Genomic DNA, 14,505 nt, shown 5'->3' with positions numbered 1-14,505 from the left:
AAATTTTATTTATTATTTATTTTTATTGTTTATTTTATTATTTATTTTTTTTGTTTATTTTATTATTTATTTTTTATTATTATTATTATTAAATTTTATTTATTTATTTAATTTTATTGTGCATACTTAAGACAGTCCACCGCTGAATATTAGATTCAAATATGCCTTGTCTTATTATCCATAAGACAAGGCAAACAACCCATTTAAACCAGGTATAAAAAAGAATAATACTTGTAAAAAAAAAAAAGAAAAAAAAAGTAGATAAATAAATACATACAAAAGAAGACCATCGGGGTCTTTAATCGGGTTTACAGTGTTTATTATTTGTTCCATTTTATATTACGTGTGCGTTATAAATGAGAAAATAGTTTAGTTTAGATCCCGCCCCTCCAAATCAGGCTGGAAGATAATTCGAGCGCACACAAGGGAGATTTGTTTTCGAAAGGGGCGTGGTCGGGCGAGGTGCTCGCCTCTGATTGGCTGGCGGCTCTCTGGCATTTTTAAACTGCAGCAGCCTCAGCTGTCAAAACAGCGCAGCGGCAGGACGGAGCTCATGACAGGTGGGCGCTTAGAAACACAATGGAGGCTGTGTTTCGGTGTTTTATATTATAAGACGAATTAATTTGTTTTTCATTATCGGTTTGAAAAGTCAGAAAGAGCCGGTTCTTTTCTGCTCCGCTGTATTTTAGAGCGGAGCTAATGCTAGCTGATTAGCCGCACGGCTAACGTTAGCTGCTGTGAGAGGCAGCCGCATGTGTGCAGCAACATTTCTCCTTAAAGTAGAAACCCTCCTCACGTGTTTACCTGCATCTTTACTGCAAAAAATAATTAGTACCTCTGACTTTTGATTCTAATGAGTGAAACGATGCGGTGTCTGCCGGACTCCTAACTAGTTTTGGGGGAAAAACTGGTCAGACTGGCATTTTGGTTTCACAGATTGTTGTTCCAGTCTCTGTCAGCTGGTTTACTGGTGTGTGATGCCGCAGGCTGTGTGTAAGCTTACACAGTGGTTAAGTTTCAGTCTTAACTCTCAACATTTATTTGAAACGTCATTTTTCTGTGTCAGCAGTCTGAAGCCATGAGGACCAGTGAGTTTGACTCTTCATCTGAGGAGGAGGAGGTCGGCGAGGAGCAGCTGACTCCCTTCCAGATCTCCTGGTGAGTTTGTTGTTGGTTGTATGTCAGGGCTCGGTCATGTTTTGGATGGTCAGAAATTTCACTGCAGCAGTAAACATGTCTTGTGCTGCAGGTTGCCCCTGTCCGAGGTGGGCTGCTCCCAGTTTCTTGGTATCTGTCCACTGCCAGGTAAAGTTTTTTTTTTTTTTTTGTTAAATTAAAGAATAATTTGTGTTTTGCCACCACTCATGCTTCATTCACAAATTTTTTTGTGTAAATGTTCATAATCACTGACATGAATTATTTCTCTGGTGTGACTCCAGGATGCAAATACAAAGATGTGCGCAGAAATCTGCAAAGAGACGTTGGTAAGAAAACTTCTCCTCTTGTTGTTCCTCAGTGAAATGCACTAATTTGAACATTACCAAACCTGCTATCAAATACATTTATATTTTTTAAATGTATCAGATTTGGTCCATTAGGTGGGGTTTGCATCATAAGAGACTGGAGTTTGTGACAGACAGTTCAGGTACTGAAGTGTGTGAAAGTCAGTTTAGTGTATTTTTCAGTGGTAGAGAAATAACCTAAACCCTATATTATAGTTAACTAAAACTAAACTAAAATCATATGCGAAAAAAAACATTTGACTTTAGAATAAAAAACAAAACTAACTGAAACAATATTGTGTTCTTGAATTGAAAACAAAAATTAAAAATGAAATAAAAATAAAAACTAATAAAAAAAAAAAATACAAAGCTATAATAACTAACAGCCCCACATTACCTGAACTGACCTGCTACAGGAAGTCTAAACTATTATGTTTTGATATTTATTGTATTACATATGTTTTCAAATCAATGAGTCATGATCTGATTTATGATTTATTTTGCCGCTATTGTGTGAAAACTTTACAACTCCACTCTATTGTTAATATATGTATTTTAATATTGTAAGTTTTTCTATAATCCAAATTTTACCTTGTTATCAATGTGCTGAGTGTCATGACCCAAAAGACCACAAGCCACTGTGCACACACAGATAAACTTCAGATGATTTGTTCATTTGTTTATTAGTGAGGCATCTTAACTTCATAACATTTACATATTGGTTATCATTCTCCATCTATAATAATTTGTAATTTCTGCTGCAGTGAAATAAACTTGAATTTGTTATTTGTCAACATTACAAGCAGCCGATAGTGTTTTGAGTGTCTGTGAAAGCCGCAGTAATTAACAGTAAGATGTGATGAATATTTAGTATTATTATGTTTTAGATGAGTGCCAGGTGAATACATAAGTGAGGCACAAAAAGGTTAGATTTAGTTGCCATGACGAAGTTGATCTGTTATTATTTTTGTGGACTTACATCCCGACTCCCTGTCTCTTTAACAGAGGAGCTCCACAACCAGGGAGTCCAGGACGTGTTTGTTTTCTGTACCAGAGGTGAACTTCACAAGTACCGCGTCCCCTCCCTGCTGGAGGTCTACCAGCAGCGGGGCTTCACAGTGCACCACATGCCCTTCCCAGACGGGGGCGCTCCTGAGCTGGGGCACTGCTGCCAGATCCTGGAGGAGCTGCGGTGCAATCTGGAGAACGACAGGAGGACCGTGATCCAGTGAGTGAACCATTTCATTACATCAGGATTAGAAAAGCAAACCCAGAAAGCCAGACGACCAAGGCAGCTGTTTTATAGAAAATGACAATAGAATCAGCAAAAACACCATCACCAACATTAAATTCTGAATAAATACGGAATATAAAATGGTTTCAGACATTTGAACTAATTGAGTTGCGCTTGATTTATTGCACTCGACAGCAAGAGGAAATGCCGGTTGTCACTTAAAGGCAGTTAAATCATTGTAGAGAACAGATAGCAGGTGGGAGAGCTTGTCTGCCAATAGGCTCGGTATTTTGCCTCAGATAAGCCAAGAAAAACATGAATATGATGCTCTCCAGAAACTTGGGGGGAAAAAAATCCACCATAAAACAAGATCAAACTGCTTAAAAAAAATGCTTCCTCTTTTTGTCCTCCACCTGAAACTGAAGGAGGGAGACTATGAATCGGTGTAGTAACTTAACAAATGGTATGATTTCCACCAGATGTAGTGAGAAGGTTGGTCGAGGGCAAACGTTTCACACCCCTTGACCTGCTAACCTCTAAGTGGATTCACGTCAGCACCAAACTCCGAGCAGAAATATCACAGAGGCCCTGATGAAGCTTCAAGCTGTTCTGTCTAAAGGGGACGGGGCAAACCACAAAAAGTTACGTAACTCCTTAAGAGATATACGCACCACCCTGTGACACCAAAAATTTTCCTGGGCTAAAGAACAACATGTTCTTCTCACACTGGTTTAACCACGCCCATTCACCTACAGGCCACGCCCACTCACCTACAGGCCACGCCCACTTTAGCATCCATTTCTCCAATGAGAATGGCACAATGTTTTCACTTGTGTTTCATTTTAGATAGGAATGCACGATAATATCGGCACATCTTCAGTAGGTCTATCAGCCAATAAGATAAGATAAGCCTGTATTAGTCCCACCATACAGCGCTGCAGCAGCAACAATAATTAAAGATAGGAAAAATATAGAAATGAGGAAATATCAATAAGACAGTGCACACAGAATTAAAAAAAATAATTGAATGCTACATAATCAGTATTGCAGTATTGGTTTTACAATAAAATATGGGCATCGGCTCGCAATGAAAATTCCTGACAATGTGACAAGCCGATTTGCCAAATAGGTCAAATCTGCCGTGGTTGTGTTGTGTGTGTTGTCAGGATTTTCTCGGGGAGAGCATCATCCCAGCCTGCTTCGGTTTAGTTTGAAAGAAAGTGTCACTTAAAAGTAAACCTGGCATGCTTTACATAACCTAAGTTGGAGTAGTTTTCCTATTTTGCCCAGTGAACGTGAGCATTTAGAAAAACACTGCATTATATGTCTGCCAGTGGGCCTTCACAATAAGAGCAGGCATAATGGTATATTTAATAAATAATATGTTCATCACAGACCATTACAGGAGAGACAATTAAATGAAACAAATATGTGCATGTATCGATATCAGCATAGATAACTGGCCAGAAGAGGTGGAATATATCAGTGTATTGGATATTGGGAAAAAAAAAAATCCCAATACCAGGTGTGCTCACCTCTGTGGCTCACCTGAACTGAGTGTCCTGTCAACAAAGGAGTGCATCATCAACAATAGGCTCCACTGTGGGTAGGGTGTGTGTGTGTGTGGTGAAACTGGTTTTACTGAACAGAATCCATGTGTGTGAATGTGAAGCAAAGGAGCGTGCAAACTCAGAAAGCCATACCTGGATTTATGATTTCAAAAACGTAAAAAAAGAGAGACATCATGGCAGTCATTTGGAATCAGGCTGCTTGTATTTAAGCCGCCGCCGCGTTGCCCAGGTTTAATTAGAGCACCAGAGTGTGTCTTCACTGCAGAACACCTGTGTGCTGTGATGAGGTTTTCCTCCAGACATCTCTCTTCTGCCACACAACCGAGCAAATTATTTTCAGCCTCACTCTCATGCCTTTCTCCTTTTTTTTTTTTTTTTTTTTTTTTAAATTCTTTTCTTCCTGCCCGCTGATCGGATTTTACTCTCCCCTCTCAGCTGTTACGGAGGTTTGGGACGCTCTGGATTAAGTAAGAATAATCTACTTCTTATTTTGACAATTAACCTTTTTTTTCATGATGCGTGATACTTTATGCATTTGGACATGTTGAGAAAACAAACGACAAGCCCATCTTTCCCGGGGTCTATTCTGTCCTCATCACACACCCGCCCCTCGTCTCTCCTCCCACTCAGTCGCCGCCTGCCTGCTGCTCCAGCTGTCCGTCACCATGACGCCCAACACAGCCATCGAGATCCTCAGGGAGCATCGAGGAGTTGGAGCGATCCAGACGGTGAAGGTGGGTGTCTCTCTGTTTCATCCTCTCTGCATCTTCAGTGACTTTTAGTCTTTGTTCTGAGATTTGTATTTGATTTCTGCTGCTTTTTTTTTTTTTTCCAATGAATTCAATTATTTCATTGTGTTTGAACGAATTTTTTTTATCACTTATAGCTTTTATTTTCCCTCTCTTGCAGCAATATAACTTCCTCCACGAGTTTCGGGAAAGGTACGCCGCCTTCCAAGAGAGCAAAGAGGTTTCAACGGAGCGGTCGGTTTCTCGGTGACCAGTGCCCTCACTCATGTTTTTTTTTTTGTTTTGTTTTTTTTTCCCCAATCATCAAAAAAGCATGCAAAATATTGATGTCTTTAAATTTTGCACAGTTGTAATTATTGTATTCTGTAGTGACTGCACTTTAAAAGAATACTTTAATATATTGCTTTGGGTCATCCACGTGTTAATCAGCTAAATCTGGAAATGCTGTTTTGCTGTTTTGAGTCTCTGCGTTTATGATGATGATTATTATTATTATTATGATTATTGTTGTATTTCACATCATTTATTCCACATCACATTTATGAGGTGACGGGGATTTTAGTGAAAATGTGAACAATGTCAACCAAAAATGACCATTAGTTGTCACATATTTATTCTTCTGAAAATAATACTTAAATAATAATAATAATTAAAGTGGATTGGAGCTTCCCGGCCATCAACTCCCAACATTTTAAGGAAAATATATCAGTGATATTTGGTCAACATGTCTGGAATTTAACATCTTGAATAAGTTCTTATGTTTTTACCCAATATCTGTTTTAAAAATTAAACCCTTAAACAAGATTGAAACCTCTGCGAGTTCTTATTTTGCCAATGTGAGTGCTTGAATTTTTCAAAACGAGACCTGAGAGTGATTGAAAAATCACTGAATTTCAGTCTGTTAACCTTCATTTCATGTTGACATATTTTCCTCTGGTATCAGATTTTGTTTTTATGTAATTGCTGTCAGAACTGATTGACTTGTGTACAAAGAACTTTTCATTTGGGTGGATTTATCAATAAAAAATGATTTCAAACTCTGGTGTGATTTAAAATCTGTTTTTTTCCCCTTTCTTATGGACAAATGCTCCTTTTTAAAAGCATTAAGTTGAAATGATTCTCATCCACAGTTCTGTACAGTGGGGTAGGTTTATTCAGATTCATATGAACTCAAGTTGTCATTCCTCAAACGTGACCTGGTGGGATAAAAACAATACAACAAAATTTAAAAAAAAAAAAAAAAAAGTGATCCGTGACAAATGGTCATCCCTTTCCCTGATAAATTCACATGTACGAAAGTGGCGATAAATAACACTAGTGTTTCAGAAAAGATTCGTCTGATGGCCTCTGCTCTGAAGAAAATAAAACATTACTTTCTGGATTTCATTTTTTTTTTTTTTTAGAAAATGACAGACACTGTGGGGAGGGAGTGTTTAACATCCTGAACAGTACAAAACAAACCAAAAAAAAAAAAAAAAAAACCCTGAATAAATAGACACAGTGGAATATTTGGTGTCCAAATGAGCAAAAAGCACAATGACAAACAGTCACAAAATTCAAAAGGTATATTCAACAGTATGGCACATCAGTGGTTTCCTACCGAAGCCTGAATGCAGAGGATGACCATGTACTCCTGCCTGCTAAAGGTGAATACACTGTTGTACTGTTGAGTCTACCTTTTCGGATTACAAGGTTCAATAGTTGCAAGGGCATTTCTTCTAAGGAGGGTTACAGATCACAGACACAGCGCTCTCTACTCGGGATATACAATAACTAATTGAGACAAAACCCCCCAAAAATGACGGGGGAATTACAAGATTTGAAGGGGATATGGCAAAAAAAAAAAAGTGGAAAAAAAAATATCAGATAGATTGAAAACTGATCTCGTGACAACCAGGCTGTGATTGTTCCCTGTGCAACACGTTTCATCAAGTGATAAATGACCCATACACTCAAACTGTCAGTGAGTCCTAATGGCAAATATTCACCTAGGACCCTATGCACCTGGGGGCAGAGCCAAAAACCTGGGTCGGATTTGATTTGAGCATTTCTATAGTTGTAGTAATGAATCACGTCGCATGTATAAATTTCCTCTAAAAGCTTGGAGTCTTAATTCACAGAAAAAAAGCTAATGCGATTAAGCACACGGCCAAGAGTCTTACTGATAAATGCACACTTGAAAATTATATCTACCTAATTTGTAAACAGTCAAAAGTTGGGAAACAAGATGAAAAACTTTATTTTAAATCCCAAGCATCAAATCACCACACTGTTAAAAATAAAAAAAAAAGGAGAGAGAAAAACAAAACAAAACAAACAAACGCAAGAGTCAGTCCAGGCCTCTCGTTCTTCCGTTAAAATTTTAACTATAGAGCTATGACGGGAACTCTGCGGCCGAGATAAAACGGGCTAAATGTTTCCAAAATGATGCTCTGCAGTGTGTGTGTGGGGGGCGGGAGGCGAGAGTTCATCCTCTTGAAATGGTGTCTTGTGTTGCTGAACGGTGGTCTTCAGCAGGTCCAGTTTCCAGCACCAGCCACTAAGGTCATAGTGTTTGGTCGTCTACTGTACATGCAGATCCTTTTCCCCCTCTTCTCGCGCTTTAAGAGCTCACCAGAACATAAATCATCCTGTTAAAAAAAAGACAAAAAACAAAAAAAAGAATTGGATAAGAACATGAACTGAAATATTACTGACTTTGAGCTGTGATGAGGCAGTGATGATCATAAAAACAAAAAAAAAAATGGGGTGAGAAAAGTAGTGAACTAAGATTGATTTACGTGCAATGTGAATGCAGTTATTACTATATGATGTTTATGGATATTCCCAAACATGAAAGCAGAGGAAAAGAGGAGGAGACAAAAGGTTTTTCGTACCCGTAGAGATAGTAGAAGAATGACAGGAGGTAGAAAGCCAGTTTGCACCAGCCTTCTTTTTGACAATATGCGAGGATGTCGGCATTCATGATGGTTGTTGGGTCATAGAGTCCTGGACCGCTCATCACAGGCCTGCTCATATACCTGGATTATCATTTAGAGGAAAAAAAAAAAAGTTACATAAAATACTGCATTTTTGTGGGAATTGGCTGATCTGAAAATATTAGTTTGAGCAGCGCGAGTGCCAACAGGGCATCGAAATGAGACACTGACAGGCAAATATGATCACTGCATAACTAATCTCTGTATAATGGAAAGTTGGCACCGGTGTCAGAGTTTACTACGATGAATGCTAATGCTTCTGTGTTTAGTGGACACTTCAATATGGCTTTGGCTCTCTAAGCAAAGCCGCTTTTGCCTGCCAAATACTAAACATGGAGAAGTGACACCGCTATCGATCTTCTTCTCACGGTTTGCTCATTAAAGAGTTCCTCTGCCAAAGAGAAGTCAGATACCTACCTCCACACATGGTAAGCCAGCAGCGGTATGTTGAGACTGAGGGTGAGCCACTCGGCAGCACAGAAGAACATCACACAGAAGAAGAAATGGATGAGATACTCAGGGAGCACCAGCTGGGAAGGAGCAAAAGAAGAGCACATCAGCATCCACTGGCACCCAACAGCCCAACATGATACTGATGGTTGCCCTGGTACACTCATCCTCAGATCAATTTTAATATATTCACTGATGTATTTGCATCAAACAGACAGCAGTTCTTGATAAAACTATCTAGACAAAAAAAAAGCTTTAAAGCCTTTATTACAAAATGTGCAGTCACATTTCATAAATGCATAGTGAAAGCACACAGGCCACAAGAAAATACATTGATCAGTCACAGACAATGCTCAAAGGAAATCTGGCCCCCTAAGAAAGACCAAGGTAAGCTATTTAAAAACAGGCAGACGTCTATAAATTGCAGGGTGACCTCCACAGGAAGAGTCAGTAAAAGAGAATGAGCAAAAAGTGCAGCTGGCCTCCTGAGGCACACTAACACTACCTTGATGTTGCTATATTTATATCATTATAATAATAATAGGTGCAGAATAATGTCAGAAGTAACCTGTTGTGGCTGCTCTCAGAAAGGTGAAATGCATTAACGGAGCTCGGTGTGCGCTGCAAACTCACATGTAAGGTCATGCATCATTAGATCTGACCGCAGATGAGGGGAAAGCCCATCTACAACTTGGTCTGCAGAGAGTTTGTGTATTTCATTGTTCTTTTGTTGTTTTTTCTTTCTTTTTTTTTTTTTTCGCTGTGAGGGCAAACCTACAGATCATTTCCTGACAAACGGATGGGGCAACACACCGGCGGGGGAAGACCATGCTGTGTGGACTAGCAGTCTTGATGCGGCAGCCGGTCTCAGGGCGACAGAGTTAGATCTAGTGTGGGGCTGAGGGGGGCAGATGGAGGCACCACATGGAAGCCATGCATTCAAATAGAGCGGGGGTGGGGGACGGAGGGGTGAGGCGGGGGCACAACCAACAGCCCACAGATGGAAAGGTGAGGGGCGTGTAGGAGGAGGAAGGTGCAGGAAGCAGGGGGCTGACGTGTTGAAATCCTGCACTGTGCTGCCAAATGCAAAACAACTGATCACAGCACCAAAAAAAAAAAGAGAGAGAGAGAAAAAAAAGAAAAACATAATAACAACGTGCCAAACGAATTTAGCGTTACACACGCAAAAAGACTGGCCATGTTCAAAACTGCAGATTGAAGTGAGAGGTGCGTCAGGACAGAGAGATCTGCAGTTTTAGCTGAAATAACTCCTCCCACTTACTGACATCACTGACCAATCCGTGGTCCCAAATATTGCTGAGCTAGGGAGTGCTGGGATTCTGCAGCCATCTGTCCCAAACCACAGGTGATGCAGGTTTTTAGCCAAAAATTTAGCTCATGTAGCGGATTTTCTCTAATTGACAGATGAAATTGTAGCCTACTCCACCTACTGAAGTAATATAATTACCACTACAGTGGGTTCCTTTAGACCTGGAACAAGAGTGAAATCAATTTTACGCTGCTGCTAAACGAGTCTGACTCTGCTGGCACCAAGTGATCATCATCCTGTCCCATGATGCAAAGTTTAAAACCCCAAGTAACCGTGTTTGTACAAAATCCAATTACCCCTTGTGGGTGAAACATGGGCTATTCTGAGTTTTACGTAATTATGACAGATATTGTTATGTAAAAGCATGGCATAGTCAGGGAAGTGTATAGGGCTGGTATCAGGTTACTGTTGTCCCAACTGAGCACCAATTACCTGAGTGTTACTGCGTTTAATTGGGAATTTACCAGTAACTATAATACAACACTATATGCAAACAAAGGGTAGGTTGTAGTAAAGATCATGCATGTTTTGAGCATTTGCAAGTCTTTTCAGTTAACAGCTAGACTTTATCAATCATCAATAACATTGGATGATTCACCATAGGGAATGCTGTTATGCCTAATACTGCATATTCCAATGCTTTTGATGAGCACCATGGCCCCTATGTAATAATAATTTTAAAAAATTAGTATAATCTGGACATTACCTTTGGTCAATTTAGTCAGTAAGGGAGGTACAAAAAAGGACAATCAAGTGCACATACTAGTTTTTCAAAAAAGAAACGTTTCAGTCGTAACAGGTTAAGTTTGAGATCATGTAGATTAGAGCGCAAAGGCACATCAGAGTCAAAACTGCTCAAACCCCCCAGAAAAATCTTTAAAAAAAGGAAAACCTGGTTTAGAAATGCAAACAACTGACCTGCTCGCTGACCTCTCCTGAGATTAGTTAACTGAAAAGACGTTTGCAAACACTTCCCCGTGCAAAATGACAGACTGCAGACTGAATTGAACTGAGCGGGCAATTTAAATCGAAGACTGGTACAAACCTTTAATGCAATTTTGACTCTTTTAATCTTTTTGACCTTTTCAACTGTCTTTTTGCCGTTAACAAAATGTAAAAAAAAAAAAAAAAAAGCAGATTAGAAAAAAAAATGCATTATTAGAGTTGGACAGCTTGACAAGATCACTCGATTCATAACAGGCAGGTTATTTAGCATAACAGTGCAGAGAAATCAATTGAAAGACTGAAAGGCGGATAAACTCATCCTAAAAAAAAAAAAAAAAAAAATTCAACAAAGCATATCTGCATGCAGTCAAAGAGGCAAGGAAGGGCTGTCGTTGACTGTGGTTTCACTTACCGGATTTAAAGTGTTACACTGATCAATAGGATTCTTGTAATCAGTCTTCAGCTCGTCAAATGCTATTATCTGGAGGAAATACAGTCATATCAGAACTGATCAGTACAAAGAAAACAGTTCAATATAAATGTCACTGTTCAATGCTCATTGCCGTTTTCAACACCTGAATCAAAAACAGAATTGGACTTTTAATTTTGGGATTGGGTCACATTGAATAAGGTCAACAACACGTTTTATGTGCACCTTGTCACAGCAAATTGGGACTTTGACTTTTGATATGCAGTTTAGTTGTAAAAAATCTTAACATTTTCAATCTGAGAGGTTATATTTTTTGTTTTTATAATAATTACACAGAGTAGAAACTAATGTATACTTTCACTGTTAATTCATCTGTCAAGGTTTTTTTTTTATTTTGGGGTTGACTGATTGCTCATATCATTGATAAAATGTTAAAACTACTAATTTAATGCCAAGCCATTTCCTGAGCCCAAAGTGATGTCTTCAAATTACTTGCTTAGTCTGAGAAGAAGCACAAAAAAAGATATACAGATGTTGTCCTGCACACTGCTGTAACTTTCCCCTTTATTCAGAGAAGAACTGCAATGATTCATTCAAAGGCTTTTGTTAAACACACAAGGAATAAATGATACAATAATAAAAACATGGCAGAGACAATCAAAAATAAGATGTCACGTGTCAGCAAGACATTTATGCATGCTGGAGATCAAACAGCTGGCATAATGTCAAGACAGCTGATTATTAGCATTGGTAAATATTAGTATTTTGAGGTTTTCTTTTTAAAATTTTAAGTTCCAGCAGTGTGATACTCTACTCTCTATATTTAATGTTTTTGTTCCTACACACCTGCATCAAGACGACTCAGGTGTGTAGAAACTGTTCATTTGCATTTTGTAATGACACAAAACTGAGAAAATCAAATAATCTTTCGCATCTGTGAAGCTGTGTAGTCCAGTAATTTTAGGCCAAAATTGGGGTCAACCTAGGACAAATTGCAAGAGAAGCAAACCTTTTAATTCACTATTATGTAATAACCTTTTAATTCAAGGTTACTATATATATAGTAACCTTTTAATTCACTGTTTAAATGTCTCTTCTGGCATTTATTCCTTATATTCCTATTAGTGCATATCAAATCAGAAAATGTGTGATATGCATGTGTATACAGAATAATTCAAAGAACTTGTAATTGACTTTTTTTCTTGTCTTTGTGTGTGTAATCAACTTGTGAATTTTTATAGTGATATCTGAAAGTAAATTTGGAACCCCTTTCCCTGTGTGTTAAAAACAGTGTTTTTTGGTAATATGTGGTCATAAATAGGTGATTTTCAAAACTTTCCACCAATGGGATTTCTTGGGACTTTTTTTTCCCCCTCACTCAGGACAAACTGAGGATACAAAATCAGTTGAGTTTGCTTCTCTTGCAATTTGTCCTAGGTTTTTACATAAAATGACTGGACTAGTGAGCGCCAAGTGTTTTTTTTTTTTGGTATTTTCACTTGATCCATTTTCAAAACAATCACTGGCTTTTATAAAAGTTAAAATAAACACATTTCCGACGATCGACTGAGCAATTAATCGATTAGTCGTTACAGCTCTAGAAACACGACGTGACTAACGGGAAGCTCGAGACGACAGATGACAGCTCGCACGAGCGGCGTTGCTCCAGGATTAACTTGAAAGCTAGTTAGCTGTTTGGGCTAACATCACCTAATGTTGCCAACACTGATATGACAAGCGAGGCCGGCAAAGTCCAGCTAAACTCAAAATAATCGTTACACGTAAAAGAGAGTCATTTACAGGTGAACACGAAGTAAAACGTGTAAATAAAATCAGACTCTACCTGCCCGGGTGGTTCACCTGCTAACGCTAGCTAGCTAAACCAAGGGTGTGTACCATTCATTCTACTATGGACGTGTTCCAGATTATGCTTCCTGTGTGTAAAGCGCAGCAGCTTCTATTGAGTTTCTACTGTGAACTTTACCCAAACTTGAGAGGGAGACCCGCGGTGAGCTGCAACGCTACCCGGCTAACGCTAGTGTGAAGCCGGGCCTGCCGCTGCCAGCCCGCCCGCTCCGTGCGCTCCGCTCCGCCGTCCGCCTCGCTGGGATTAACAGGCCAACAATCCTATCAGAGATTAGCCCCAAGGTGTACTTACGTGCCAGATAGCGAAGAAGATAAGCGCCGCCGTGAGCAATAGAGCAAGCATATAACAAAAGGCCGCGAATGTGAACGCCATTTTTTTTCCTCCAGCTCTCCTGACGCTGGCTCGCTCGGTGGCTCCGCAGGTTTTGTAGCCGCAGATTGGAGCTCCGTCAGCGGCTCTGTCGTCACGCACACGGCCGCTCCACCCCAAACACCGCGAGATTCACCGAGAGGCGAGAGGCTGCGTTCCAGACCGGCAGGCGCAGCGGAACGAAACAGCAGCGACTAGTTACACTCAATGAGTAGCTTTGTTTTGTGTACTTGTACTTTTTTTTGAATATATATATTTTTTATTTACTTACATACTTCAGCTGCATTTTAAACCCCATCCCATCCCAACAGCTCTCTATAAGCGTCAAAAAATAAATTGGTTAATTATCTGTCAGTCATCTGAAATAAAAAAATAATCTGCCTTTACTTTGTTGGTGATTTTTTGTCATTTCAGGGTTTCTAATTAACAGAATCTGGTGGAATTGCATGTGTTTTTAGTCTATATTAGTCTATATTTTTACTGAAGTACTTGCCTGAAGGCTACACATTTCTCCATAAGTATCAAAAACTGAAAACTAATAACTCATAACTTGACTGATTGATTATGTAACCTTCCACAGGGAACAGTCAGTCATCAGATCAGAGATTATAAAAGTAATTTGCCTTTACTTTGTTGTTATTGTTTGTTGGTAATGTTCAAACTGTTAGACTTTGTGGACAAAGATCACAAATCTAACAAAGTTGTTTCTAAAATGTATTTCAGTAATACTTCTGAGGTGAAAATATAGTCGAAGCAATATTTATGCGTGATTGGAAATCTCTAAGGCTCTTAAAAGTTCCTGTTTTCTGTTAATATATTGATGCAGACATTTTATATTTCCCTAGCCACTTATTAGTCTTATCAAAATTCACCTTACATGCACCTGACCCTTCAACTTCACTGTTTTCTCAGGGAAAATCTTCAAAATTTGATATTAAAGCACCACGAAAAAAAAAAAAGTACTTGGCATTTGCTTACTATTTTCTGTACAACATAAACAAAGTGGAAGGAGTCCACTGTTATTATGACAAAAACAACAAAAACAACAGACATGCATGGTGTTATAAGGCGTCACTCTGA

General features: G+C 39.0%; 2 protein-coding genes across 3 annotated transcripts; one reads left to right on the top strand and one right to left on the bottom strand.

The window, feature by feature from the left end:
- The first annotated feature begins 495 nt into the window (after positions 1 to 495).
- On the top strand, positions 496 to 6,097 carry cdkn3 (cyclin dependent kinase inhibitor 3). 2 transcript variants are annotated; one of them, XM_030044052.1, is made up of 8 exons: positions 496 to 560; positions 1,067 to 1,158; positions 1,250 to 1,305; positions 1,440 to 1,484; positions 2,508 to 2,730; positions 4,743 to 4,774; positions 4,938 to 5,041; positions 5,217 to 6,097. In XM_030044052.1, the coding sequence occupies exons 2-8, from the start codon at positions 1,079 to 1,081 to the stop codon at positions 5,304 to 5,306; spliced, it is 630 nt and encodes a 209-aa protein (XP_029899912.1). In that variant the 5' UTR covers positions 496 to 560; positions 1,067 to 1,078; the 3' UTR covers positions 5,307 to 6,097. The 2 variants fall into 2 exon arrangements, with proteins under 2 accessions (XP_029899912.1, XP_029899911.1); XM_030044051.1 differs by having other exon boundaries at positions 510 to 560; positions 1,070 to 1,158.
- An 89-nt stretch (positions 6,098 to 6,186) lies between these two features.
- cnih1 (cornichon family member 1) lies at positions 6,187 to 13,559 on the bottom strand. Its single transcript, XM_030044060.1, has 5 exons — positions 13,348 to 13,559; positions 11,172 to 11,240; positions 8,452 to 8,564; positions 7,933 to 8,076; positions 6,187 to 7,686 (listed from the first exon to the last, which is right to left on the bottom strand). The coding sequence occupies exons 1-5, from the start codon at positions 13,426 to 13,428 to the stop codon at positions 7,659 to 7,661; spliced, it is 435 nt and encodes a 144-aa protein (XP_029899920.1). The 5' UTR covers positions 13,429 to 13,559; the 3' UTR covers positions 6,187 to 7,658.
- Positions 13,560 to 14,505: the final 946 nt, after the last annotated feature.

This window comes from Myripristis murdjan, chromosome 22 (genome assembly GCF_902150065.1).
Source record: "Myripristis murdjan chromosome 22, fMyrMur1.1, whole genome shotgun sequence".
NCBI lineage: Eukaryota > Metazoa > Chordata > Actinopteri > Holocentriformes > Holocentridae > Myripristis > Myripristis murdjan.
This window is presented reverse-complemented; position numbering and strand designations above follow the sequence as displayed.